This window comes from Notolepis coatsorum (assembly GCF_963971535.1).
Source record: "Notolepis coatsorum genome assembly, chromosome: 10".
Lineage (NCBI taxonomy): Eukaryota > Metazoa > Chordata > Actinopteri > Aulopiformes > Paralepididae > Notolepis > Notolepis coatsorum.
The window spans coordinates 12,934,370-12,962,043 of NC_140174.1; the positions used below are offsets into that span (position 1 = coordinate 12,934,370).

Sequence of the window (27,674 nt, forward strand, 5' to 3'; positions counted from 1 at the left end):
CACCCCCTCCTAATGTACAGTCCCCTCCCCATCATATGTATATACTCTTATATTTGAATATCGTATATGTCACAAATGTAACAGTACGAAATACCTGTATGTTGTGTATGTCATATGTCACTATGAATTGAAAATGGGGGACCCTGATGTAAAGGTCTGCATCACCTTACCAATTGTGTGTATTGAGCCGTACTGTATTGTACCCATTCTGCAATCTGTTAAATAAAGTATTCATTCATTCATTCAACTTATATTTAAAGGTGTGTAGAGACCAGGAGAGGTGAGGATGTCAGAGTTAAGTGACGAGGCCAGTGAATGCGAGCAGCTGGGTGCCAGTCTGTCTCTATGGCTCGGTGACAACTTGGTTCGACCCGAAGAGCTCAACGTCCCCCTTGACCTCCACACTGCCTGCTCCATCGGCCAGTACGATGTAGTCGCAGGATGCATCAAGAAGTGAGTATGTCCACTTTAAAAAAATAAGTTTTATTTGTCACATTATTACATTATACAGTGAAATGCTTGGTTCTGTATGAGCCTCCTGAGATTGTGCTTCATACAGTAAAAAGAATAAAGACCAAACACTATACAAAATATACAATACAAGTACAAAATGCAAAAATCCAGCAGCAGAACTACTGTAGATGTCTGTGTGCTGAATGCCGATTGATGATTGCAGTCTAAAAGGCTACGTTCACACACTGCAGGCAAAAGCGGGTTGAATCGTTTTCTTTTCAGATATGTTTATCTTCCAGCACAAATTACATCAAATCTTGATCTTTTCAATTCTGATTTGGGCCACTTTCATATGTGGTCCTAAATAAGATACAGGTCTGATCTTTGCAATGCAACCTCGGTCAGAATTCATGGGACTTTTACGTCACACTAGATTGACATTCATGACAATTCTGCACTGGAGTCACTGTGAATACAAACAGTGAAGACAGATGTGATGGAGGTGGTCAGTGGAGGGACAGTGAGGTGTTTACCTTCTATACAAGCAACACTTGAGGGGACGTATCATAACCGCTCTGTGTTTGAAAGCATATTGAAAGAAGAAATGTCTCTCTTTCACCTCCTCCTCGCCTCATTATCATCTGAATAAGCTGGCCCCCTCCACTGAACGTCAACTTATAAATTAAACCATAAACTGTGACTTCAGTGTTCTCCATGTTTACATCCATCTTCTTTATTGTTACTATGTGCATGATGCGGGTCAGTTCAGGAGTGTGTGACCAGTTCACACTGGAATCTGATCTTGGCCACATCACACTGGAAGCCACATTTAAAAAAGAATGTGAACAGCCAAACCAAAAAAATATCAGATTTGAGCACTAATAAGGCTTGCAGTGTGAACATAGCCAAAAACAAATTTTCTCATTCCAGACGGGAGGTGGACCTGAATGGCCAGAACGTTGGTGGCTGGACTCCTTTGATGTACGCGTCCTACATCGGCCACGACAACATCGCCAACCTGCTGCTGGAGGCCGGAGTGAACGTCAACGCCACCACCGCCAAAGGAGTCACGCCCTTGATGCTGGCGGCCAGCTGTGGGAACGAAAGCATCGCATACTTCCTACTGCAGGTACAAAACCGTGATGAGAGCTGACGCCCTGACGGGGTGAACACAGTGCTGATGACGTCGTGGCGTGTTTTGTCTTTACAAAATGCGTTAATTCGTCGTCCGATGCATGTGCTGCTATTTTTACATTTTACATTTAGCTGAAAGTTTTTATCCAAAGAGACGTACAAGTTGTGTACAACAGGTCAGCAGGAAGGGTAACAAAAAATCTGGCAGCTAAGGGTCAGTAAGATTGTTCGTCAAATAGTGTTGAACTTGAGTATTACACTCTGAGTGCATAGTAGTATAGGGATGTTAACAATTAATCGAAGATCGATTGATTGATCGTTAAGGATTTACTCGAACACGTGAAATTTACTCAATCTACTGTCAAACGATGTGTTGTCCGTCTAGTGTATTTCCAAGTCATGTTTCAATGAACAGATAGAGGGCGCAATATAACTGTGATGAAGAGGAAACTTCCTTGGTGTCTAGATAGAAGAAGCGAGGGAATCTTTTAGCGAGTGGCGGCAACTTAAGTCATGACAAAATGAAGCAGACAAAGGGAAGCATTGTGTGGGACCATTTAAAAAAAAAAAGGAGAGAATAATTCAAAATAGAGCGTAGGGGTCTCGAGGGCGTGTAGTGCGTATGAAACGTCCTCAGTTCTAAAGACAAGGAGCGTAGGGGTCTCGAGGGTGTGTAGTGCGTATGAAACATGCTCAGTTCTAAAGACGAGGAGCGTAGGCGGTCTCGAGGGCGTGTAGTGCATATGAAACGTCCTCAGTTCTAAAGACAAGGAGCGTAGGGGTCTCGAGGGCGTGTAGTGCATATGAAACGTCCTCAGTTCTAAAGACAAGGAACGTAGGGGTCTCGAGGGCGTGTAGTGCGTATGAAACGTCCTCAGTTGTTCTAAAGACAAGGAGCGTAGGGGTCTCGAGGGCGTGTAGTGCGTATGAAACGTCCTCAGTTGTTCTAAAGACAAGGAGCGTAGGGGTCTCGAGGGTGTGTAGTGCGTATGAAATGTCCTCAGTTGTTCTAAAGACAAGGAGCGTAGGCGGTCTCGAGGGTGTGTAGTGCATATGAAACGTCCTCAGTTGTTCTAAAGACAAGGAGCGTAGGGGTCTCGAGGGCGTGTAGTGCATATGAAACGTCCTCAGTTGTTCTAAAGACAAGGAGCGTAGGGGTCTCGAGGGCGTGTAGTGCGTATGAAACGTCCTCAGTTGTTCTAAAGACAAGGAGCGTAGGAGTCTCGAGGGTGTGTAGTGCGTATGAAACGTCCTCAGTTGTTCTAAAGACAAGGAGCGTAGGCGGTCTCGAGGGTGTGTAGTGCATATGAAACGTCCTCAGTTGTTCTGTCCCCTGTCAGCAAGGCGCTGAGCTGGAGCTGAAGGACTCTCGTGGCTGGACGGCTCTGCTCCACTGCACCAGCACCGGTCACCAGCAGATGGTCCGCTTCCTGCTGGACAACAACGCTGACGCTAACGTGAAGTGAGTCTCTTCATCCAGATCAACACAGACTAACATTCAGGCTGGCAGGGTGTCTGAGGGGTAGTAAAAAGTCTTACATTCATAATTCTCAATTTAAGGCCTTGAAGGGTATTAAAAAGTATTGAATTCATAATTCTAAATTTAAGGCCTTAAAGGTATTAAAAATAAGGAGAAAAAGTGGATAAAAAAATAAATAAATAATAGGTATTGTTTGTCAGACAGTGTGAAACTTGACACCAGGTGTTTGTCTCCACAGGGAGCCGCTCACCGGCTTCACTCCCCTGATGGAGGCGGCTGCTTCTGGACACGAGATCATAGTCCAGTACCTGCTGGACCACGTGAGTAGAACTCTGCACACACACTCTCTATACAGAGCTGTCTCTACTAGGGCTGGGTTCTGAATCGATCTTCATTTGAATTAGCGATTATCGTTTCATAAAATCCCAAGATCGATCTTAAAAAAATCCCCCAATTTAGTCGTTATGCCAATTCCCTTCCTGGTCGTTGCGCGCATTGCCCCTGACTGTCGGTCTGGGGAGGGTGTAGACCAGTGGTCTGCAATTAAGTTTGGCCTCGGGATAGGCATTGTCCATTGGTTCTCCCAGCCCACGTGACCATTTTCTAGCATTTCCATTGGCTATAGTGACTGAAAAACATAGATAATGATTGTGGAAATACAACAAATCTACCACTTACTGAGACATCACCCAGACGTGACATATTATGCAAAAGCCAATGTTCCAATAAAAAGTACATTCATGTAACTGCTTGAGAGTAAATTCTTAATTCTTATTTTTAACAATCAATGCAACATGTTAGTGGGTTCCTTGAACCATTTACATTTATAGCATTTAATCGGAAATCGAATCGATTCGGGACCTTGTTTTGGGAAATCAGTGGCGATACCCAGCCCTAGTCTCTACGCCACAGCCTGCTAAACGGTTCCGCCCCTAGAGAGTTTGAATTGGGTGTATAGAGTATCACTAATAACCACAAATGAAGCTCGTCTGAACATCTACGAATGTAGATGGAACCGGTGGAACCGGACTCCTCAATTATGGTTGTAGACGGATCTTCATGATCAATATAGATTTACTAGTGAAACGCATAGTAACAAAGTACATGTAGGTTAAATGAGGAGTGCTCTCATCCTGGCCAGCTGGGAGACATGAGGTGGAGGAAGGGGGTCCAGCTCTCATCTTGGCCAGCCGGGAGACACTGAGGTGGGGGAGAAGGGGGTCCAGCTCTCATCCTGGCCAGCTGGGAGACACTGGAGGAGAAGGGGGTCCAGCTCTCATCCTGGCCAGCTGGGAGACACTGAGGTGGGGGAGAAGGGGGTCCAGCTCTCATCCTGGCCAGCTGGGAGACACTGGAGGAGAAGGGGGTCCAGCTCTCATCCTGGCCAGCCGGGAGACACTGAGGTGGGGGAGAAGGGGGTCCAGCTCTCATCCTGGCCAGCTGGGAGACACTGAGGTGCAGCAGTGGCCTAGGGGGCAGCGGTGGCCTAAAGGTTGGAGAAGCGGGTTTGTGACCGGAAGGTCGCCAGTTCGATCCCCGGGACCGGCAGGAACACCAACCGCTGAAGTGCCCTTGAGCAAGGTACTTAACCCCCAACTGCTCCAGTGGAGTTGCTCAGTGGCCAATGGTGTCGACTGTGGTTGTACTGGGCAGCTCCCAGGTGTGAATGGAACTGTGTGAATGTGAAGCAGGGCGTTCCTGAAAAAGAGCATCTGCTCAGCGAACCTACCCTGGGTAAATAAAGGTTAAACAAACAAAAAGAAAGTGGAGGAGAAGGGGGTCCAGCTCTCATCCTGGCCAGCTGGGAGACACTGGAGGAGAATGGGGTCCAGCTCTCTTGTGGACGGAGAAGAGGGGGGTTAGGGGACATTGTCTCTCTAGGTGTGAGATTCAAGCTATTGTTGGGACAGACAGGGATTCCTGCACACAGTGATGTAATAAAGGTAGCACTGTTCTCGGTGTAAGGAAACCATACCTCCTCACCTTCAAAGCCCTCCACAGCCTGGCCCCCCCCCTACCTGACTGATCTCCTTCTTCCCTACCGCCCCACCCGTTCCCTCCAGTCCTCCTCCACTGCCTCCCTCACTGTCCCGACATCCAAACTCAAAAAACGATCGGGCCTTCTCTCGAACTGCACCCCGACTCTGGAACTCCCTCCCTCAGTCCATCAGAGACTCCCCTACACTCTCCACCTTCAAAGCTCGCCTCAAAACCCACTTGTTCTCCCTGGCCTTCAACCCCCCCCCCCCCCCCCCCCCCCCTCCAACCTGATTGATGTCTGTCTCCTGTCTGTTTGTGCTATCATGCTGTCTTCCCTGTTCCCCCCATGGTCTCATGTTCCTTTTGTTTTTGTTTCTTTGTTGTTCCTTTGTTTTTGTTTCTTTGTTTTTACTTTGCTCCCGACTATTGTCAGCGACTTCAGGGCATTGAGAAGCGCTATATAAATTAAATTAATTATTATTATTATTATATCTTTATGGCTGCGGTCATTGTCGTTTCCATGGACACAGAGAATCAACAAGGCTGCATATTCAATTATTTAACTTTTTTCAACTCATTTTCGGTTCTCATTTATAAAAGAGACAAAAGAATAATACAATATTATTTACTCAATAGGTTAAGGAAAGTATAGAGTGTAGGTAGCACCGCTTTGGAGACGTTTGACAGGGGAACGTCGTCCGACTAAGTGGAACGTAAAGGAGAATGCACTCGCTGTCGAGCTCTGACACTCCTGTGTGAGAAACCGATCAGCAAGAATGAATATACCTGCATATAACCGCTCATATACCATATACCTGCACATAACCCTTAGCTCTGTATGATAGCATGTACTATAATGCTGTATATACCATATATATTTATTCTCACCGCATATATACCTATCCTCACCTGTCTGTACTTACCTGCACATAGTCTCTTTACTATATCTATATCTGTACATACCGTAATTCCTCTAATAGTAACCGGTATTCAATTAAAAACCGGGTCTCTATTAATGACCGGGTGCGCTGTTGAGCTAAGCAATTATAAGCCGGCCTCCTAATACAAGCCGGGTTTCATGTATATTAGAGGAATTACGGTATTTCCCTCAACGGATTTACCATAGGCAATATATTTTGTTATTGTTGTTATATGCTGGCCTGGCTGTGCAGTAAATACCATATAATGGTATGGTGTTAATGTTTACCAAGAGAGTAAGCCTACCTCAGAATTGTATAAAATGAAGTTATTATTATTATTATATCAGTATTGTGATTGCACTATTTTATTTTATTTAACTTTTTTTGGCCACCTGTAATTGCACTGTTTACTACCGTATTTCATACAGTACTTGGTTTCAATAAATGAACCCAGTACATTTTACTGGGTTCAAACTGACACAAAATGTTGATTTATTCATTATGATCTGTTTGAAAATTAGAAATATAGGCCTCTCTTTTATACATGCCTCCTCCTAATACAAGCCTGGTATCCGCTACAGTTGAAACAAATACAAGCCGGGGTTACTATTAGAGGAATTACGGTATCCTACTCTTACTAGTTACACTGCTGGCTAGTAGTAGTCATACTGTCTCTATTTATATAATACAACTCTGTACATACATCTGATTAGCACTACACTCAGTAGTATATTTTATATCCAGTTTAATCACATGTACATTGTATATTACTACTGCACTTTACTGTTACATTTGCACTCTGGTTGGATGCCAAACCTCTTTTCGTTGTATTGTACTTGTGCTGTATGATGACAATACATTTGAATCTAATCGAATATAAGAGCATTGCGGGCATGGCCACCCACATTTCACTGTATGCCCTGGTATGTACAGGTATGTGACAAATAAACCTCTTGAATCTAAGAGCATTGGATGTAATTGTAAACAACTTTTATTTGTGTTTACACTCGTACAGAAGGTGAAAGTCAACGAGAGGAACGCCAAAGGAGAGACCGCCCGCGCCCTGGCCATGTTGTACGGCTACACCAAGATCGCCAGCCTCATCGACGCACGCTCTCCCAAGGCCAGACCAGGTACTATGGTACACTTTCAACAACATAGCTAACTAGTCGACTCTTTACACTGCCCTGAAGAAGCTGACCGCAGTAACTGCAATTTCTTTCAAAATTTAGTTATAAATGAAATTGAACTTCTCATATCTGACAACTTTTCAGAATTCATCAGGAGCAGTTGGGGGTTAAGTGTCTCTTAACGTGTCTTTCTGTCATCCCCCCAGGACACTACGAGGACCAGAGTTCCTCAGAGGACTCGGACAGCGCCCCCCCCAGGCTGAGGCTGGGTCGGAACCGGGCCAAAGGACCCAGCATCCACGACGGGCCCCAGGCCATCGCCAAGTTCAGAGTAGGAGGCCCCACCAGCAAACACTGTGGTGAGAGTCCCCTGACAGTCATAGGGCTGAGCCCGAACGTTTGAACGTTTGGACCTTCGTTCGTTACGTTGGCATTCGAATTCTAAATCAACATTCGAATAGTTAATTTTTAATAATATTTTTTTTTTTTTATATATATATATATTTTTTAATGTGTCTATTCATTCTGTTTAAACCAATGGGGGTTTTCTTCACAGTTGCAGATAAAGTTTAGGCTACACTAATATTATAGTATTAAAACTGATGAGTTATATTCAAGAAAGTTAATTTAATAATAAAAAAAAAATACAAATTTAATCAGATTAATGACTTTATTCAAATTGAGGATTTTGTTTGAGGATATTTATTAAAAAAAATAGCATTTTTTTTTTGTGTTCAATGGTTTGGGGGGGAAGACATTCGGCAAATAACGACGGGTCCAGGAATCGAACCCGGGTCGGCCGTGCCGCGACTCAGCGCGTTATGTGGTTCGCCACTGGAGCGCCCGTTCAAGAGTTTTTAAGAGACAGGATAGAGATGTGTGTGTCTTGTACTGCTCCTTTGTGCTGTTAACACTTTCAGTGCCAGCAGGGTGCGCACGATTTAGTGCTTGCGTGCCACCACCCACTTCAATGATAGCGTTAAAACGCCTAATCTATGTTTTAAATTATGGCTGTGTCTAATCTGCCCGTCGCTTATCAATGACTTGTTTGCAGTCAACGTTGTCGAAACGGACAGCCCTCGTTTTCAAGGAAAATATAAAGATTCCGTGATAATCGCCCTTTACTGGAATATTCTAGAATACACAAAAACGTTGTCATTTTTCGGCCTATTTATGAATCGTTTTCAAATAAACGCTAGATTATCGATAGTACATGTGTACGTATGCACGCTATATAGGCGATCTGAAAAATGTATTCTCTTATTTCCTGATCGCTCGCACAGCCACACAGCCAACACACATAGGGGAAAAGCTTATATCTCCGTGAAAACAGGTCTGATTATCCTAAGACTGGTCAAATAGATTCCTTACCTGAGATCAGATGTTATCCAAAAAGATTATTCCAATTCCTGATCGCCATTCCAAATATCGATCGCTTTTATTGATCCAACGCTACATACTGTACATAAGTATTCCACGCTGTTCTGAGGGTCCACAATGAATCCGATCGGCTCGGGTTACATGCCTGAGAAGTAAAATGTGGATTCCGGATTTGTCTTTTCTCATCCATTTTCATTGAGTCCATTCCAAAAGGGTGCATTACCATCTGGGAGACGATAGGGGCGGTTTTTTTCACATCTGAGCTCCTACAGGGGCTGCTGTACCAACGGGAGACTCGGTTGATGAAATATGAATTCAGATCGCTAATAAAAAAATAAAACGCTAATAAACGTCGTGGGCATTCAGGCATTGGGCTGATAAAACGAGATATGACGTCATGGGCACTGAAAGTGTTAAGGCTACGTTTTAAAGGAACACGCCATATCAATATCTGAAATTAAGGGGAACATTTTTAAACTAACCTTCTACTATCATGCACTCTTCCACTAATTAATCTTCCTTGCCTATATTACTACCTACTATACTAATATGTCTCTACTACTATGCACTCAACACTGCAACACCCAATGTTTGACGAACATTGTTACTCAGCTGAAAGAGTTGTACCCTTCCTGCTGACTTGTCGTACAGAACTTGGAAGTCGCTTTGGATAAAATGCTAAATGACAGTGTGAATGTAAATGTTTGAAAACGTGCTTACCGTCTTCTCCAGAGTCAGACAAGAAGATAGACACCTATTTCCTCTCTGTGCGTTCAGTAGAAACACTAGCCTGGTTTAGCACAAATGAATGGACACGGATACGGACCAGCTAGCCTCTCCCAGAGTTTTAAGCTAGGCTAGCTGGTCCGTATCCACTTCCATTAGTTTGTGCTAAGCTAGGCTAGCATGCAGCCGGATAGCTTTCTACTGAACACGCAGAGAGGAAGTTGGTGTCTTATCTTCTCGTCTGACTCTGGAGAAGACGGTGAGATGCGTTTCCCATAATGTCCGCGTGTTCCTTTTAACCCTTTCACTGCCACACGACAAAGGGTTAACCGCTTCACAACCACACTACAGAAGGTTAACCCTTTCACAACCACACTACAGAAGGTTAGCCCTTTCACTGCCACACCACAGAAGGTTAACCCTTTCACCGACACACTACAGAAGGTTAACCCTTTCACTGCCACATGACAAAGGGTTACCCCTTTCACAACCACACTACAGAAGGTTAACCCTTTCACTACCACACTACGGACGGTTCACCGTGAAAAGGTTAACGGTGTGAAAAGGGTTAACGGCGTCTCCTGCTTCCTCTCTAGAACCCCCCGCTGCGCCGCCGGGCTACATGACGTTCCGTGACGTGGGGGAACAGAGCGAGGGCATCTGCTACCGTGACGTCACCTCTCCCATCAACGAGCTGGACGGACAGAGCAACAGCAGCAGCAGAGGTACAGCGCTAACGACAGCCCATAATAACCTCAGTGTTGTTGTACGACATCTACGCCCCCGCTAGGGTAGGAGACGAAACATCTCCGTCCGTCGACCACATTAGATTAGATTAGATTAAAATGTATTGTCATCATGCAGCACAAGTACAACGAAAAGAAGCTTGGCATCCCACCAGAGTGTAATAGTAATATACAATGTACAGGTGGTTAAACTGGGTATAAAATATATAAATCAGTACTACTGAGTAATAGTGCTAATCAGATGTATGTACAGAGTTGTAGTATTAATATCTACAGTGATACAGGTATAAAGACACTATGGTAGTAAGTCATACTGGCCAGCAGTGTAACTAGTAAGAGTAGGTAAGGGATATGTACACATATAGTATTTACAGATATGTAAAAAGGATTATATGCAGGTATGTACAGACTAGGGCTGACCTCGACTAGTCGACGAATCGATCGAAAGGAGCCGTAGTCGAGCCAACATCTTAGTCGATTGCAAAAAAAATATATATATAATATTTTTTTTTTATTATTATTATTCTCTCCAAAAGCAAAGAGGCCTAGAAGCGTGGCTAACGCTAATGGTGCGCATACCAGTGAGGCTAACTCCCTAAGAAAACGGGCACAGAGGGACTGAAAGAGGATTTCACCCGTCTAATGAACACACTAGACTAGACAAATATCAAGATGTCAGTGGACTAATTGCATGCTTCTGCAGAGGACAAGAAGCCTTCAGTCGACTCCTTCAGACATTAAGCACCCCACAGCCCAAATGGGATAATACAAAAAAAAGAAGATATATATATATATATATAATATCTTCTTTTTTCTTTCGGGGGGGGGGGGGGGGGGGGTGGTATTAGTCGACTATCGACACATTTTGGCCAATCAAAGTCGACTATACAAATCCTTAGTCGGGGACAGGCCTAGTACAGACTGATGTGGATATATACACGGTATATACAGCAGCATTAGAGCTGAAATAATGTAGATGGGAAAGAAATAGCTATATGCTTATTGCAATTCCTATCGCTATGCTTTCATCCTTGATTACTTCAAGGAAGACGACAGGAAACACAGATGGATTAGTTTAAAATCTTACACTAGCGGTTGTACTGTGACTGTGCTGAGTCTGCTGTACTGTGCTGAGTCTGTGCTGTAAGTGGATCAATAAAGGAATATCTTATCTGACTGTGCTGAGACTGCTGAGATTGTCCTGCCTATGTGCTGTACTGTGCTGAGTGCTGCCACTGTGCTTCCCGTTCAGACGAGAGTCCGTTCTTTGACCACGACATGCCGACCATGAGGAGCAGCAGCAGCAGCAGTGAAGGTCTTCCTCGTGTGATCGGACTCAGCAGGGAGGGCTCTGTGGAGAGCAACGAGGTGACCACACAGAGACACACAACACACATACACACGCAACACCACAGCTGTACTGCAGTCACACATCGTTAGCGGCGTCTCTGCCGGGCGGCACACTGACTCTGGACGCTGCCCCTCTCTCTGTCCCGCAGGACTCGGACCAGGCCAAGAAGAGCTGCTCCAGACGCCCCAACAAGGGCCATCACTCCAAAGGCAAGAGCCGGCACTGCAGCAGCGACGCCCCGCCACCAGGGGGCACCGGGACCTTTGGGGTGCGCTCGCCCGGGGGAGGCGGGACCTGTGGGGTGCGCTCGCCCGGGGGAGGCGGGACCTGTGGGGTGCGCTCGCCCGGGGGCGGCGGGACCGGTGGGGTGCGCTCGCCCGTCGACCCCTCCCCCTCTTACGCCGGGCCGAAGGTACGTCCTTAAAGCTCTGGAACCCATTGGATGCTCAGGACCCTTGTGTTATTATGGGATGTCTTGGTTTCTTAACCTGAACAACCAAGCCAGTTCAGACGGTCACCTTGAGTGGCGCTGCATCACGAGTCAGCACTTACTATGTCATCTAAGAGGTGGATCTTATTTAAACTGCAAGCTCCATGTCACAGTCTCTGCTGCTTTTGCTTCATACTGTTGCAACTTACATTTACATCCAGTCATTTAGCTGAAAGTGTTTATCCAAAGAGACGTACAAGTTGTGTAGAACAAGTCAGCAGGAAGGGTACAACTCTGGCAGCTAAGGGTCAGTAAGATTGTTCGTCAAATATTGTCGAACTTGAGTGCATAATAGTATAGACATATTAACATGATAGGTAGTATAAGTATAGGAGCATAGTAGTAAGATACATAATAGTAAAAGACCGTAAGAAGGTTAGGTTTTTATTTTATTTAAAATATTGTTTGAAGAGGTGTGTTTTTAGAAAATTGGCCGGGTTTCAGCTGTCCTGACTATGGTGGGAAGTTCATTCCACCATTGTGGAGCGAGGGCAGAGAATAGCCTGCTTCTCTTTGATGACCCTCCAGGAGCTCGGATAGGAGTGGGTCTGAGGTGGCCAGAAGATGTAGAGCGGAGGGGTCTTGAGGGTGTGTAGTTAGAAGATGCAGAGCGTAGGGTCTTGAGGGTGTGTAGTTAGAAGATGCAGAGAGTAGGGGTCTTGAGGGTGTGTAGTTGGAAGATGCAGAGCGTAGGGGTCTTGGGGGTGTGTAGTTGGAAGATGCAGAGAGTAGGGGTCTTGAGGGTGTGTAGTTAGAAGATGCAGAGCGTAGGGGTCTTGAGGGTGTGTAGTTAGAAGATGCAGAGCGTAGGGGTCTTGAGGGTGTGTAGTTAGAAGATGCAGAGCGTAGGGGTCTTGAGGGTGTGTAGTTAGAAGATGCAGAGCGTAGGGGTCTTGAGGGTGTGTAGTTAGAAGATGCAGAGCGTAGGGGTCTTGAGGGTGTGTAGTTAGAGACCATTGACCGGAGGTAAGAGGGAGCCGTTCCCCTCACTGCACGGTATGCCAGGTCAAACACCTTTTAAGCGGATTCGTGCAGCGATGGGAAGCCAGTGCAGCTCTCATACTTGCTCATGCTTTTTGCTCCGACCACCACCACCACCCAGGCATCCACCTGTGGGCTCTGTTTTATATGGTTTTTATGTTTTAAGAGGGGTTTTGTAATTGATCACTCTCTGCTCTTATGTTTGGCTGGCTGGCTTTACATTATGCTTAGCAGGGAGTGATTTTAGAAACGGAGCCAGAATAAAATCCGTTTTTATTCATGCTCAAATAAAATTCTTATTTCAATGCACGAGTCGTCTCGACTGAAATGTTTTTTTACTGCTGTAGGATCTGGCAGAGTTCTTGGAGCAGATCGGCTTCTCCAAGTACGTCCCCCTGCTGGAGGAGCAGGACATCGACCTGAGGATCTTCCTCACGCTCACGGAGAACGACCTCAAAGAAGTAGGAATCACGTAAGAGACCTGATTTCTCTCCCTCTTTCAAATGATACTCTTATACACCTGCATATAACCCATATACCTCTGTATGGTAGCATGTACAATAATGCTGTATATATATATATATATATATATATATATATATATATATAGAGCTATCAGTTTATCGCGTTAATTAGATTAATTAATTACACAGCAAATTATCGCATTATGAAAATTAAAGGGGAACTATTTTACTATTTCTTTCACTATTTGAGCAATTTTACACAATTCCTGTGAGTTTATGGAACACATCTGTAAAAAATATTATTTTTTTATTCATTGTTTTGTATTTTTAATCAAGTACTCAAAAACAGCATTTTTCTACCTCAAAATTTTTGAGAGAGAGAGAGAGAGAGAGAGAGAATATTCTATACCCAGTTGAACCACCTGTACATTGTATATTACTGTTGCACTTTACTGTTACATTTGCACTCTGGTTGATTTGATTTGATTTGATTTTTATTTAGTACATACAATTTATACAATAGTATAAAAACAAGGGGTACAAGGATAACATGTGAAAGTCTGTCGACTTGTTTCCAACATGGTCCCAAGAAAAATACAATAAATCACAAAGAAAGAGTTAAGATAAAATAGATACAACAAGTAGATAAAATAGACAACACAATTTTCTAAGAGCCTCATTACAGCATGTCATGTTCCTGTTCTTCAAGAGTGGTGGCCAAGCACCCTCTGCAACCTATTGTTGCAGATGTCGCTTCACACCCCTCTTGAAGACAGCAATAGTGGGGGAGTTTTGGATGGCCCTGGGCAGAGAGTTCCACAGCCGGCAGGCTGTAGACAGAAAGCCATTCTGTGAATAGGAACCCTTTCTAGGCTCATAAACTGAGAGCTGTCCAGACCGTAACTGTCGTCCGTGGACCTGGCCACGCAGGACAATACGAGAGCATAAATATCTGGGGGCAGATCCATTTAACATTTTATACATATGTCCCAGTTTCAGAAAGGAGACCCTCTGCTCCACAGGGAGCCATCCCACCTCATTGAAGTGACATGGCTCAATATGGGTTCGAGGTGGCAGATTTAGGACCAATCGTATGGTCTTATTTTGGCTGGTTTGTAGCCTGTGTTTACATTCCACTGTAATACCACTATACCAGTACGTACTTGCAGTCATATTGGCTGAGGATCATGCAGTTGGCAAACCTTTGGTTGGATGCCAAACCTCTTTCCGTTGTACTCTACTTGGTGCTGTATGATGACAATACATTTGAATCTAATCTTATTATATACTTGATTTCTTCCACGTCACACCATTCTGTTCCCTCACATCTCTCCAGGTTTTGTTATGATCTCATGACATGCCAGGTTGTTTGGTCCTAAGCGTGACCTCATGCTCTGCAGGTTGTTTGGTCCTAAGCGTGACCTCATGCTCTGCAGGTTGTTTGGTCCTAAGCGTGAACTCATGCTCTGCAGGTTGTTTGGTCCTAAGCGTGACCTCATGCTCTGCAGGTTGTTTGGTCCTAAGCGTGACCTCATGCTCTGCAGGTTGTTTGGTCCTAAGCGTGACCTCATGCTCTGCAGGTTGTTTGGTCCTAAGCGTGACCTCATGCTCTGCAGGTTGTTTGGTCCTAAGCGTGACCCCATGCTCTGTGTGCTGCAGGTTGTTTGGTCCTAAGCGGAAGATGACCTCGGCCATCGCCAGGTGGCACAGCAGCGCGCGGCCCCCCGGCGACGCTCTGGAACAGGCCTACGCCGACCAGCTGGAGGCCGAGATGCAGGAGATGGCCATCCAGCTCCACAAGGTTCCTTTTTTATTTAACCTTTATTTCACCAGGTATTTATTTATTTTTTATTTTGCACCATTTCAGCAAAACAGTCAAATACATTGACCATGACAGAAAGTGTATAAAGGTGCTGAGTATGTAAGAAGCTTGAGCTCAAAGAGCTCTTTTTTGAGCAACACCTGACATAAAACAACAACAAACTTAAAGTCAACAACAACCATACAGGACAGTAAATGAACATAGAGAAAGGACAAAAAGAGAAAGATAAAGATAGTTGAACTAAACTAAGCCTGAACCAACCTCCCTATTGGAACAATTCACCCTCAAGCTATGACCTAAGGGGGAAAGTGCAGGTTTTTTTAGTAGCCTATCCTGATGATGACTCACATAGCCCTTACATAGCCCCCTCATAGGACATTTAAAATATTTGTATATGTTTTTCTCAGTAATTGGCTATTTTCAGTGATGTAATGAAGCCATTTATCTCAGTAACACATAATAATAATAATAATAATAATAATAATAATAATAATAATAATAATAATAATAATAATAATAATAATAATAATAATAATAATAATAATAATAATAGCTTCATTTTATATAGCGCCTTTCAAAAGACCCAAGGTCGCTTTACATAGGGGGGAAAAATTACAAAAGTAACAAACACAGTGGACAGACACAACATACAAAGTGAGAAATTAGGGGTTAAAGGCCAAGTTGAAGAGGTGGGTTTTGAGCAGTTTTTTGAATGAGTCCAGAGTTGGGGCGTTGCGGAGTTCTGCGGGGAGGGAGTTCCAGAGGGTGGGAGCTGCCACACTGAAGGCTCTGTCCCCGAAGGTCCGCAGTCTGGTTCGGGGGATGGAGAGCTGACCGGTGTCCATGGATCGCAGGGACCGTGACTGAGTGTAGGGGTGCCAGAGCGTGGAGGGATTTGTAGGTGAGCAGGAGGGTTTTGTAGGTGATGCAGGATTTGATGGGGAGCCAGTGGAGGTGGATGAGGGTGGGGGTGATGTGCTGCCAGGGTTTGGTGCGGGTTAGAACCCTGGCAGCTGAATTTTGAACATACTGGAGCCTGCAAGCGGATCCCCTTAATTCTATAAGCTCTAGTCATTCATTCATTCATTCATTCTTTATTTAATCTGAAGGGATCATTGAGAGCTCTCATTTTACAATGACGTTGAGAAATACAACACATGATAAATGCAAAAAAAATAACACTATAGAAACAGAGTCAATCAATTAAACACTTAAAATAATCAAACTGCAGACTATGGTGAAGTGGTTTTATATTAAAGATTTAAACTGATCAATAGATACTAATGAATTGAGTTTTAAAGTGCGTTGCAAAGCATTCCATGTTTCTGGGGCACAGAAGCTAAAAGCAGATTCTTTTAAAGTGTATTAAGCTCCACTCCAGCAGTGAAGTGATGTAGGGAGGAAGTCGCAGTACAAAAATATTAATAGAACTGTTTGAAAGGACTTGTATGCTATTTTAATTTGATAGAAAGTCTTGTGACTAGAATCTGAGCATACCCCCCTCTCCCATTGGATGGCTGACTGGTGACATAGCCTACATTTATTAGCCTGGTAATTACCAATTTCTCAGAAATTAAAATGGCAAGAGTCAGATATTTTTTTGTGCTATAGTTAACACATTGGGTGCCACGCCCTTTTCGGGCCCCATCTATTCACTGCCATGCTTTAAAAGATAGGAGTCCGTCACCTTGTTTGTAGAGCTATAACTATACTCTATATTATAGCTATGGATACAATACTATGGTCATTTGACAGTGACTTTCTTCCGGTCAAGATGCAAAAAAGAGATACATTTTCCATGCATACATTCGCGCATACCGTGGTGAATATAAGTATGTTTTTAGATCGGTCTGGGGTAATTCCCGAAATGTTGAGGAATAGCCTTATGTGTGTATTATACTATAACCGTTGCCGTTTCTTGCCTGGACCCGCTATTATTCTCAAATCAAATCTGTATCATAGGTATTATGTTTCATCATTAATGCGTTTTTTAATGCTTTGATCGTCACCAACGGCATACGTTCTGCAGTACGTTACACATGGTCGCAACAATCAATGTGAAATCATGGTTGGATTAAAGCAGGGTTGATTATTTGATTGCCAGTAAGGCATTCGTTATTACTACAACACACGCCGATCAGGGGGATGGGTATGAAAACCTTGCACGATCAAGCTGAAATTGACGTCTGATGGACCTTACCTGTGGTAGGTGGTATTCCAAAAAGAATATTCCAATTGTTTGATCGCCATCTGGTCCATCGTATGTCCATTAGATCCACGACATAACCCACCACAACATATGGATCGGGGGTCCCGAAAACGATTCAATGCGATCGAGTGAAGCCCTAGGTTTCCCATTACTAGAAAAGTGCACCCGGAGACATTTGAGTGTAGCACCCGGTCTGGAACAGGGTTTACTGCACTCTCGATACTGCCTACTAGCAGGATCTGGCTGGTACTGCACCTTCGGAGTCCCAGTATGCCTTTTAACGGCAACATGTGGGGTCCGGGGACGGTTTAGCGTGTGGTACCTTCTCGACTTCCTCAATCGAATCGACTTGTTGACATGCAGTAGCTTTAGCTACTAACGTTATCATAGCCATCGTGGTCTGTAATGTGTTAACTGGCAAACGCCAGCCTCGTCTGCCAACACCATATAGATAGCGAACGTTAACATCATCCAGCTGACACCACAGATATAGATATTATGACTAAAGCTAACCAGAGGGAAACGTTAATGTACGGTAGTCAGTGTAGCGGGAGGCAGCACTTGATTTCCATTGGCAAGAGTTTATCTCATTCTATATCACGGCACGAAAAATAAAAAAATAAACTTTTTTTTGCGACCTCATATTAGAGACCGGCCTGTGTTTGTCTAAATGCATCAACACCCCCGTCCATTATAAGAGGCCCCTCCTTTATTGGAGGTCCCTCCTCTATTTGAGGATTTACGGTATACATGGTTGGCCCCGAAAGTGTTAAAATATTCCTTTATTGATCCCCTTGGGGAAATGTGGGTGTCATAGCAGAATGGGGGAGTGGGAGGTACAGGTATGGACAGGGTAATAGTAGAAAGACATAAATATAGGCAATAAAATTTGAATGTCATCTATAGCACCATCTAGTGGCCGAATGTCATCTCTAGCACCTTTAACACTCAGTGGGATGGGCTTCTGGCAGCGCTGCGAGGAGGCGGAGAACCTGCAGGGCCAGGTGTCTCAGGAGAAGGAGCTGCGCACCGTGATGGAGGGATGTCTGATGGAGGACAAGATGGCGTGGAGGAGGGTCCACGACGAGCTGGTGGAGGACCACCGCCTGGCGCAGGACATGAACGGCGCGCTGGAGGAGGCCCGCGCCTGCCGCGCGGAGCTGCTGTCACGCCTCAGCGCCGACAGCAACGGCAGCCCCTACCCTGGCGCCGAGGGGAAGGTCGAAGGTCATACCGGTGGTGAAAGTGGGTGTAAGTGCAGGGCTTCCTCTAAACAATGGTATAGGGATGCAGCGCAACTATAAGATAAGATTATTCCTTTGTTGATCCCCTTGGGGAAATTCAGGCATCGTAGCAGCATGGTGTTGTGTTGTTTGTTAATGTGTTGTTTGTATTTTCTTTTGTGTAGTGAAAGTGTGGGGCCAGTTTATACCTGATACACTGTACTTAAACAAATAATTTATTTGGAACTTTTTGTTTGCTACTTTATTGAAATTATGTTTTTTAATTATTTTGCCTGCCTTCTTACAGAGATTCAATAGCTAAAGTACAACAACTAGAAGAGCTGTCCCCCTTGTTGCAGGACAGAAGGAGCAGAGTGAGCGAGTGAGGGTTACACGTGTAACTCCAGTTAAATGATACAAGAGATGCAACATATTAGGTTATTTTATGTCGACATTGTTAAATGATATAACAGAAGACCTATTATGTCTGCCACTGCATGTGGCAGAGAAACGTAATAGTCTCGAGTCACTGTCAATCATCAATGCAAAACTATATGCAAATTAAGACGGCTATTCATCAGAATGCAAGGTCATCGATTAATACCATGCTGTACCAAGAATGGGTGCACGACCAAATCATGTACTGGTGTAAAGACACTGTGTAAAATGTACACATTTCCCCGCTGGTCCCTGTAGGTGGAGAGGGCTTGAAGTGCTCCAGCGTCGCTGAGCTGATGAGACGGCTGGATTCCCACGAGGAAGAACTGGGTAAGACACTGTAACGCACGAAACCCACCAGGCGCGGGACGCGGGCGATCAGCGCTTCACTTTCGATCCCATGTTAACAGGTGTCGCTGTTCACACCGGCTGCGTGCGGGAGGGCAGCGAATTGAATCGCTTTGGTTGGATTCAGAGGCGTGCGCCACGCGCATTTTCACAGAAATACACTCTATCTGCATTATTACCACACATATAGATGTTGTTCAACCAGCTAATGTGTCTGTATCTTTCCCAATACAAATAAACCATACTATACTTTTTCAGGAGTACAGTCGCACTGATTTCATCATTCTAAAATGTATTCTAACATTCTAATTAATTATATAATAACTGTTGGTTATACATGCAAAATGGACAATAGAACACTGGAACTGGAAATCTTAATAAAAAAAATCTTCAAACGGGGACTGACTTCGTATATAGACTAGGCATTTACAGCTGTTCCAATGTAAATGTGCCTTGCTCCGTGCGCTTTCGCCCGCTCTGAAGTCGGACTCTGTGTGGACGGCCACGTGCGCGTGGGTTTTGTGCGTAACGCAGACTAGATCAAAGGATTCAGACGTGTGCTTCGACCCGTCTCCACCTGCCATTAAGATCCCATCTGGGCGATTCCATCACAAGCCAAGTGTTCCTTTTATTGATCACCTTGGGGAAGTTCAGGTATCATAGCAGCGCGGGGGAGGGGAGGTACAGGCAGAACAGTTCTTAAAGGAACACGCCAACATTTTGGGAAATTAGCTTACCGTCTTCTCCAGAGAGACGAGAAGATTGATACCAGTTTCCTCTCTGTGCGTTCAGTAGAAAGCTATCTGGCTGCACGTTAGCCTAGCTTAGCACAATGAATGGAAGCGGACAGTGCCGGTTAGCCTAGGCATTGTCCAACTAACACCTCTCCCGAAGGCTAACCGGCGCTGTCCGCTGGCTGGCTGGCTGGCTGGCAGTGCACATAGAATAGGGCATATTCTATTGAAATTAGTTTTCTCTAACGAACGCATTTACAGTATTTCTATATTTCATATAGTTTCTCTATCTACTCCAGTGCGCCGTCAGACAGATTCAACCGGCAGACGCTGCTTGCGTGTAACGGAGAGAAGCGCTTGTATGTAGGCTATCTTGTTGCAAAATAATAATAATAATAATAGCCTCATTAACACTTTAATCGCCGATGACGTGTTTAGACGTCATTCCTAGCCATGCTCATTCTGCCGAAGACGCCGTAACTCGTCTTTGATGTCAATATTTCAAAAATCTGTGATCGAAATCATATTTCTCCTCCGGGGTCCTGAGATATACTGCTGATCTCCACTCAACTCTCTAGCGGTTCAAGAGCGCCATCTGGTGGCCGATCGGCAGATCGCCAACAGGAAGTGACTCGTCAAACAGGAAGTGCCCATCCATAAATCGTCCGGGCACTCGCGATCATTAGCAGGACTCTATCTCAACACACTGGATAATCAATCGCTCGCCCTAACTCAATAAACAACGTTATTTGGACGTATATAGTATTATACAACCTGGAAATGGTTCATCAGGATCAACATCCCATAATCGAAAACTGTCTACTCCAAGCTGATCGTCCCACGGCGCAAGGAAGATACGGTGAGTTTCAACGTTATTTTCTAACGTCTTCTATACTAACTGATCTGATGATCATATGACCCACACTAGATGAATGGTATAACGTTGCCCACGGAATTATAAACGCCCCCTCGCCCATCCGGTCAATATCAGATGATACGTAGTAACTTCTAGAAGTACCTCCAGTTGAAATTTTTCATCTGGTACCGATCGCTATCAAACTGTATTTGATCATCAATATAGTGCATTTGGGGCTATAAATCAAGTTCTGGAGAAAGCTGCAGAAAACGATAAAAACATACTTATACTTTAGACCGTATTTTAGTATGAATATGTGAATGAAAAAGTATAACATTGATACACCCTGAACAATACATATAGGACATTGAATGGGCCATAATAATGTCAATTTAGCAATAGAATTTAAAAAGTTATAGCCCTGCAAAGAAGGGGAACTTCTCCATAGACAAATAGAGCTGGCTAGGGATGGTAAATTATGAATTTAACCATGGCGATCAAAGTGTTAAAATACTCCGTTAGTACTCTGTGTCAACACTCAGTGTTTCAGCGCGTATCTGTTAGGCCTACTGGACATTTTTGTTGACATAAGTAGATTTTTAGTTGTTGTTTATTTATTAAGTTAACACTTTGGCTGCCATGGGTTAAATTCATGATATACCATAGATTGCCAGCTCTATTTGTCTATGGAGAAAGTCCCCTTCTTTGCAGGGCTATAACTTTTTAAATTCTATTGCTACATTGCCATTATTAGGGCCCATTCAAAGTCCTATATGTATTGTTCATTGTGTAGCAACGTTAAACTTTTTCATTCACATATTCATAGTAAAGTATGGTCTAATGTATAAGTATGTTTTCATCTCTTTCTGCAGCTTTCTCCAGAACGTGATATATAGCCCCAAATGCATTATATTGATGATGAAATACAGTTTGATGGCAATCAGCGCGATATAAAAAATTCCAACTAGACGTACTTCTAGAAGTTACTACACGTCATCTGATGTTGACCGGATGGGCGAGGGGGCGTTTATAATTCCGTGGGCAGCGTTATACCAATCATCTAATGTGGGTCAAATGTTGATAATAGCAGTTAGTATCGAAGACGGTAACGTTACACGCTAAAACTCACCCCAGTCTCCGCGCGCCGTTGGGCGATCATCGTAGAGTAGAAATGTTATCATTATGGGATGGCGATTTACCCGGTCCATCTCCAGCTTGTATAATGGTATATACGTCCAAATCATGTTGTTTATCGAGTTATTGGCAATCGATCGCTATGTAGCGTGACGAGCCAGAGTCCCGGGACATGTACCGAGTGCCCGGAAGCAATACGGCCGTCCAGCAAAACCTCTACTGCGCTTCCTGTTAAGCGATTGCGCCGATCGGCCACCAGATGGCGCTCCTGAACCGCCAGAGAGCTCAGTGGGTCCTCCTGGTGGATCTCAGGCCAGCGGAGGGGAAATATAAATCCGATTCCAGATTTTTGAAATATTGATATTAAAGACGCTGTAAAGCGTCATCGGCAACTTGAGCATGGCCGGGAATGACGCTTTAACACGGCTCCTGGCAGCCAAAGTGTTAATATAAAACCGTTTAGAAAATCTGAGTTTGTTAAATACATGCTTTTGATTTTCTTTAAGTGGCGAGTGACTTTTTTTGTTGCTCGCTTATTTCTCGCCACATATCAAGCCTGCATCATTAATAGTGGAAGCTAATTAATCTGTCCACGCTGAATTTAACCCTCTACTTTACATTTTTATTTTATTTATCCATGGTTAACTTAATGGGAGGTCCGAAACTCAAAAGTAGCCACCTGCAGACGGCAGGGAGAGGCGTGGGGTGCGACGTATTTAATTGATGACATTTTAAACCCTTTTTAATTCATACAATTAAATAGAAAATAACCATTATTTATTTCCATATTATTATTTTTCAAATCTACAGGAAGCCAATAGGGCTGTCTTAAATACTTAACATAAAAAAAAAAATCGAAGTTAAAAAAAATCTTGCGCCTCCATTCCAATGAAACGAAAGTAAGCGGCGCCTCGACTCCACCTCTCTACAACAAGCACGTGGAGATTATCTGTGTTGAAAACAACAAGGACATGTGCAGCAGACATGTCGACGAAGAAGTCATCAGACGTGTGGTTACACTTTAAAATATGCGAACAGGAGGAGAGGTGGGGAGGACATGCGACAAATAACGACGGGAGCTGGGATCGGACCCTGGCCGGCCGCGTAGGTGCGCGAGGCACTATGGTATATGCCACGAGGGCGCCCCAAAGACAATGCCTCTACAACAACTTGTACACGACGGCGACGCCACACAAAACATTAATAAGACTAATGTGTTACCAAGTTGGCTAATTTAATTGTAATCATCTGCTTTTGTAGGTGCATTGTCTGATATAATTATAAATTATAAATTATAAATTAAATATAATATAATTGTTTGCTTGATAGACGAAGGTTGCAACATAATTATGTAATGTCATGTCGTTGGCTATGAGAGCAGCCCCACTGCACCCAGGCAGCGCAGCCGAGTGAAACCTTGTTGGCTGCGTCAGTCACGAAAGGGGCTACTTAATTAATGAATCCAATCCACTTTATTTATAGAGCACATTTTCTTTTTATTTTTTTTTATTTCATTTTTTAGCGGTTATCGCTTTTTCTGGTCAAGCATGACCGACAGAAACAGGTTGAATGGGATATAGATCAGGGGAAGACACTCTGAGAAAATACGGCGAGTCCGGGAGTCGAACTCGTGTACCCCAGATCCGTGACGTGCACGGTTGTCCCCGACGCCGAAATAGCGCCGAGATACGCGGTGAGCTACTGGAGCTCCCCTATAGAGCACATTTAAAAACAACAAAGTTTACCAAAGTGCTGTACAAGTCCCACAACATAAGATATAAAAAAATATATAATTAATTTTTTTTTCTTTTTTTTTTCGAAGCTTTGAATTAATCGAAGCTCGGCCCCGAAGCTTCGATTGCCAAAAAAAGCTTTGAAGGTCAGCCCTAGAAGCCACTGCAGAGTGGATGAAGAGCCGCATGTGGCTTGAGACCGCAGGTTGCCAACCCCTGCTCTAGACTATACGTTTAACATGGCTACACGGATCCACTGACACAGATATTTAAGAAAATCTTCACTTTAAAATGCGTTTTCGAAAATCTCCATTTTCTTTTCCGAAAATGCCGTTTACATATTGCACCTTGCACCCCCCACCCCCCACCCACCCACCCCCTCCTAATGTACATTTCCCTCCCCCTCGTATGTATATATTTACTGTTAGGATCTGTTTAACAGTACTGTATATTTGCATATCTTGTATGTCACAAATGTAACAGTACTGTATATCTGTGTCTTAAATGTCATGATTAGATTAGTTTAGATGATTAGATTAGATTCTTATCTGTATGTTGTGTATGTCATAAATGTCATGAATTGAAAATGGGGGACCCTGATGTAATCAAGACAAAAGTCTCTGGTAGGGCTGGGCGATAAAACGATAACAATAATTATCGCGATATATTTATAAATTTTTTTGACCTGCAACAGTGCAGTTTTAAAACCAGAGACAGTGGACAGACTTGTCTTTCTTGCCTGCAACTTAAAGTAATGGCTTTGCTGACAATACTGACCAAATTGAGATTTATTTTTCTCTTGTCCATTTATTTTGTTTGCTTTCTAATTTAAAATACAGTTTGAAACCGTGTGCTAGCAGAGCTAGTCTCCAGTCGCGAGACACATGTCCACCAAAAAAGCGCCAAAAGATAGAAAAGAAACTAGCAGAGCCAGAACTATTCAACTCCCCTGGAGCCACAGCCAGCAGAGAAGCCTGTTTACTTTCGCTTTCAAACCAGCTGCAGCCTGAGAACTGGAGTGTGAGGGGCTGTAACACTAAAGATGGCGGCAACGACAAAGAATTGCTGCAAAATAAACACACATCTGTTCTTTATATATATATATACATATATATTTTTTAATACTTATAACAATATCGATAATTATCGATATCAAGTGATATGATAACATTATTTTTTTTTTATCCACTTTTTCTCCTTATTTTCTATTTTTCTCCCATTCCAATTTCGTGTATCCAATTCTCCCCTCCCCTGTCTTGAACGTTGCTCGACTATGCCCCCCACTTGTCGGTTGTAGAGAGGATAGAAGCCTTGCATCACGTGTTCCCTCCGGCACACAAGGAGGCAGCCTGTCACATCTTTTCGCCTGCCAGCGCGGACTCTCATTGGCAAGGTGTAACGCATGGGAGGCTCACACTACCCTCTCCACTTCCTGTCTCTGCTGTGCAGGCGTCTCCCAACCGACCTGTAGGGGTCGCTGTCCACAATGTCCAATCCCCACCCATCGACTTCCACCCGCTGACTGCCAAATGAGCCAGTACGACGGCCGGCCCAAGCCGAAGGCAATGCTGAGACTGGGATTCGATACCGGAGTCTCTTGCATTGGTGACGAGCGCAATCTCCGCTATGCCACCCAGCCGCCCACATATGATAACATTATCATATCGTTATCATGATATCATTTTTGGCCATATCGCCCAGCCCTACTCTCTGGTCTGCATCCCCTTAACAATTGTGTGAATTGAGCTGTACTGTACCTATTCTGCAATCTGTTAATAAAAATGTTCAATCAAACCAAACGTAAAGGAAAATGTGCGTTTAGCTAAATATCCGCACTTGTGTGGAAAGCGTGATCTCTTAATGAGTGGAGTCTCCTCACACTGTCTGGTTGTGTTCACGTCCCCAGGAGGGACTCTGCACATGGTGCTCCAGAGCCTGAGGCGGCTGAGCGTCCCGGAGAAGCTCACCGACAGCTGGGAGCAGCCTTAGGCGAGACAGGTGAACCCATGGATACATATCGTTTTGAGTAGCTGTACTTAAAGATGCTGTAAGTGGTATTTTCTTGTTTTAAAATAAGTGTTAAGTAGCGCTACATTCCGACAGACATCACTGATACAGAGTCAGTAACACAGGTCTCCCAGTCCCTCCTGCTCTGCAGTAAACGGGAAATACATCTTCTGGTATCCCTTCTCACTTTATCCAATCAGGAGAGAAAACCCTAGATATTTGTACTTATTTCAAGAGGTCTTGCCATGCCAAATTTGCTTACTGCACTGGTTGATTATTTAACTTGTTTCAAGGACACCTTTGCTTATAACTAAGTTGTATTTCTTATTGTGGTCAGACCATTGTTGCAGTGTGGAGTTATCTCTCCTGATAAATTTGGAAGGGATACCAGAACATGTATTTTGTGTTTACAGTAGAGCGGAGGGACTGAGAGACCCATGTTACTGATCAAACACTATCAGTGATGGCTGTAAGAGTGTAGAGCTATTATTTTAACATGTAGAGCTATTATCTTAACATGTAGACTACTTATTCTAACATGTAGACCACTTATTTTAACATGTAGACCACTTATTTTAACACGTAGACCACTTATTTTAACATGTAGAGCTATTATCTTAACATGTAGACCACTTATTGTAACATGTAGAGCTATTATCTTAACATGTAGACTACTTATTTTAACATGTAGAGCTATTATCTTAACATGTAGACTACTTATTTTAACACGTAGACCATTTCTTTTAACATGTAGAGCTATTATCTTAACATGTAGACCACTTATTTTAACATGTAGAGCTATTATCTTAACATGTAGACCACTTATTCTAACATGTAGACCACTTATTCTAACATGTAGACCACTTATTCTAACATGTAGACCACTTATTCTAACACGTAGACCACTTATTCTAACACGTATACCACTTATTCTAACACGTATACCACTTATTCTAACATGTAGACCACTTATTTTAACATGTAGACCACTTATTTTAACATGTAGACCACTTGTCCTAATAGAGAAAGCACCGCTCACAGCAGCTTTAACCACTCACATGAGTGAACAGAACTGTTCTGATCCGGCAGGTTCTGCTTGACGACAGCGTGACGGAGGGGGAGGCCTAGCGCCCTGGACACACACACACTGGACGGACCGGGCACCCGGAGGGAGAAACGAAGCCGGTCCTGCCCCGACCGGACAAGAGCAGTCATCGGAGCGGCCGCAGCCCCCCCCCCCCCCAGCTTCTCTACCACGGCGCCGGCCCACGGACCGGAACCGGCCGGATCCAGACGAGGCACGGCGGCTCCTGCAGGGAAAACGACAAGCGAGCAGGGAGGCGACTCACTCCTGCTCGTGCTGGTAGTGTACGGTACTGCTACAGTGAGAGCTGCATCGTGGGCCGTGCAGAGAGGAGGAGGGTAGACTGGACTCACCAGGTTCTTCTTCTGGACCTGAGGACCAGCGGCGGTCCTGCTGTGATGATTCTACCAGATGAACTACATCGTTTGCATTCGAAATGGAGTTCTTTCCTCTTTTGTAATGAGCAGACTGATCACGGTTATTGTAATGATTTGACTGATCATGTGTTTGGAATGATTTGACTGATCATGGTTATTGTAATGATTTGACTGATCATGTTTGTAATGATTTGACTGATCATGTGTTTGTAATGTTGTAATGATTTGACTGATCATGTGTTTGTAATGATTTGACTGATCATGTGTTTGTAATGATTTGACTGATCATGGTTATTGTAATGATTAGACTGATCATGGTTATTGTAATGATTTGACTGATCATGTGTTTGTAATGATTTGACTGATCACGGTTATTGTAATGATTTGACTGATCATGTGTTTGTAATGAGCAGACTGATCACGGTTTGTAATGATTAGACTGATCAGTTATTGTAATGAGCAGACTGATCATGG

At 43.9% G+C, this 27,674-nt stretch overlaps 1 protein-coding gene across 2 annotated transcripts; it reads left to right on the plus strand.

Annotated features, from left to right (window-relative positions):
• The first annotated feature begins 266 nt into the window (after nt 1-266).
• anks3 (ankyrin repeat and sterile alpha motif domain containing 3) lies at nt 267-27,252 on the plus strand. 2 transcript variants are annotated; one of them, XR_014620153.1, is made up of 15 exons: nt 267-453; nt 1,384-1,582; nt 2,928-3,049; nt 3,306-3,387; nt 6,983-7,100; nt 7,304-7,456; nt 9,800-9,928; nt 11,202-11,317; nt 11,449-11,712; nt 13,119-13,243; nt 14,895-15,036; nt 18,238-18,517; nt 19,186-19,257; nt 25,639-25,779; nt 26,829-27,252. XR_014620153.1 is itself a non-coding variant. In XM_084322741.1 (15 exons), the coding sequence occupies exons 1-14, from the start codon at nt 287-289 to the stop codon at nt 25,719-25,721; spliced, it is 2,052 nt and encodes a 683-aa protein (XP_084178867.1). In that variant the 5' UTR covers nt 267-286; the 3' UTR covers nt 25,722-25,730; nt 26,829-27,252. The 2 variants fall into 2 exon arrangements, 1 of the variants encoding a protein (XP_084178867.1); XM_084322741.1 differs by having other exon boundaries at nt 25,639-25,730.
• Nucleotides 27,253-27,674: the final 422 nt, after the last annotated feature.